The 916-nt window shown below is 60.9% G+C and overlaps 1 protein-coding gene across 1 annotated transcript in view; it reads right to left on the bottom strand.

The window, feature by feature from the left end:
- The window catches only part of bfsp2 (beaded filament structural protein 2, phakinin), a 4,968-nt gene extending 4,554 nt beyond the window's left edge, over positions 1-414 (bottom strand). The window contains exon 1 of the mRNA XM_008301746.1: positions 5-414. Within this exon, the coding sequence (XP_008299968.1) occupies positions 5-414 (410 nt within the window). The remainder of the gene's footprint in view (positions 1-4) is intronic.
- Positions 415-916: the final 502 nt, after the last annotated feature.

Raw genomic sequence — 916 nt, 5'->3', positions numbered from 1 at the left:
GCGCAGGGGTCCCCAGGCTCCGGCGCTGGAGGCCTTGCGGTCGAGGCAGAGGCGTATCTGCTCCTCCAGCTGCTGGTTCAGTTGTTCCAGCGCTCTCACTTTGTCGCGGTACTCCATCAGGCAGCTGTTCAGTCCAGCTGCCGCCGCCCCGTGAGGCCCAGCCCGCTCGCCGGCACGGGGCAGAACCGGCGCTGCGCTGCTCCTCATCCCCTGCAGGAAGACGCTGCTGATGCCCAGAGCCCTGCGGGACACCCGGGTCCCCAGGTTGGAGGCCCCGCAGGCTGGAGGGGCGGAGCCCACAAAGACGCCACGGGGGGCGGCCGTACCGGGCGCTCCGATCCTCCCGCAGGAGGAGGCCGGACGCTCGGCGGACGGCTGTCCCAGGAAGGATGAGCGGCGTCGGGGCAGAGGCATGACGCTCAGCAGCTCCCAGTGTCAAACCGCTCAGAGCCGCTCGGCGCCGGGATTTATGGGAGGACGGAGTTCTGGAAACATGGCCGCCTTTGTTCAGAGCGTGTTTGTAGTGCCGCGGACACGAGGCCTTTGTCCTCATGGAAACACGGAGTCAGATTTCAGCTGCATCAGCAGGGAGGGGGGGTCAGGAAGAGTCCTGAAGCACACAGAGGTCACCTGACCTGCACACGCTCAGTAGAGGTTCAACACACTGAACACTGAAACACACACATCTGTGACTGCATACGTGCATTGATCATCAATACTGATCACATCATGTAGTGCGATGTATTCAGATTACTGTGACTCTGGTCCTCACAGAGGCAGAAGTCCACGCTCAGGTTGTTCCAACGACCACGCAGTTTTATTTGAGCGACAACGTGACAACAAGTCATCGTGATTCAGCACAAACAGCTGTTTCTCTGTGTTTCCATGGAAACTCCTGGATGCAGGCAGGCATGGA

This window comes from Stegastes partitus, unplaced genomic scaffold, assembly GCF_000690725.1.
Source record: "Stegastes partitus isolate 25-593 unplaced genomic scaffold, Stegastes_partitus-1.0.2 Scaffold1705, whole genome shotgun sequence".
Lineage (NCBI taxonomy): Eukaryota > Metazoa > Chordata > Actinopteri > Pomacentridae > Stegastes > Stegastes partitus.
This window is presented reverse-complemented; position numbering and strand designations above follow the sequence as displayed.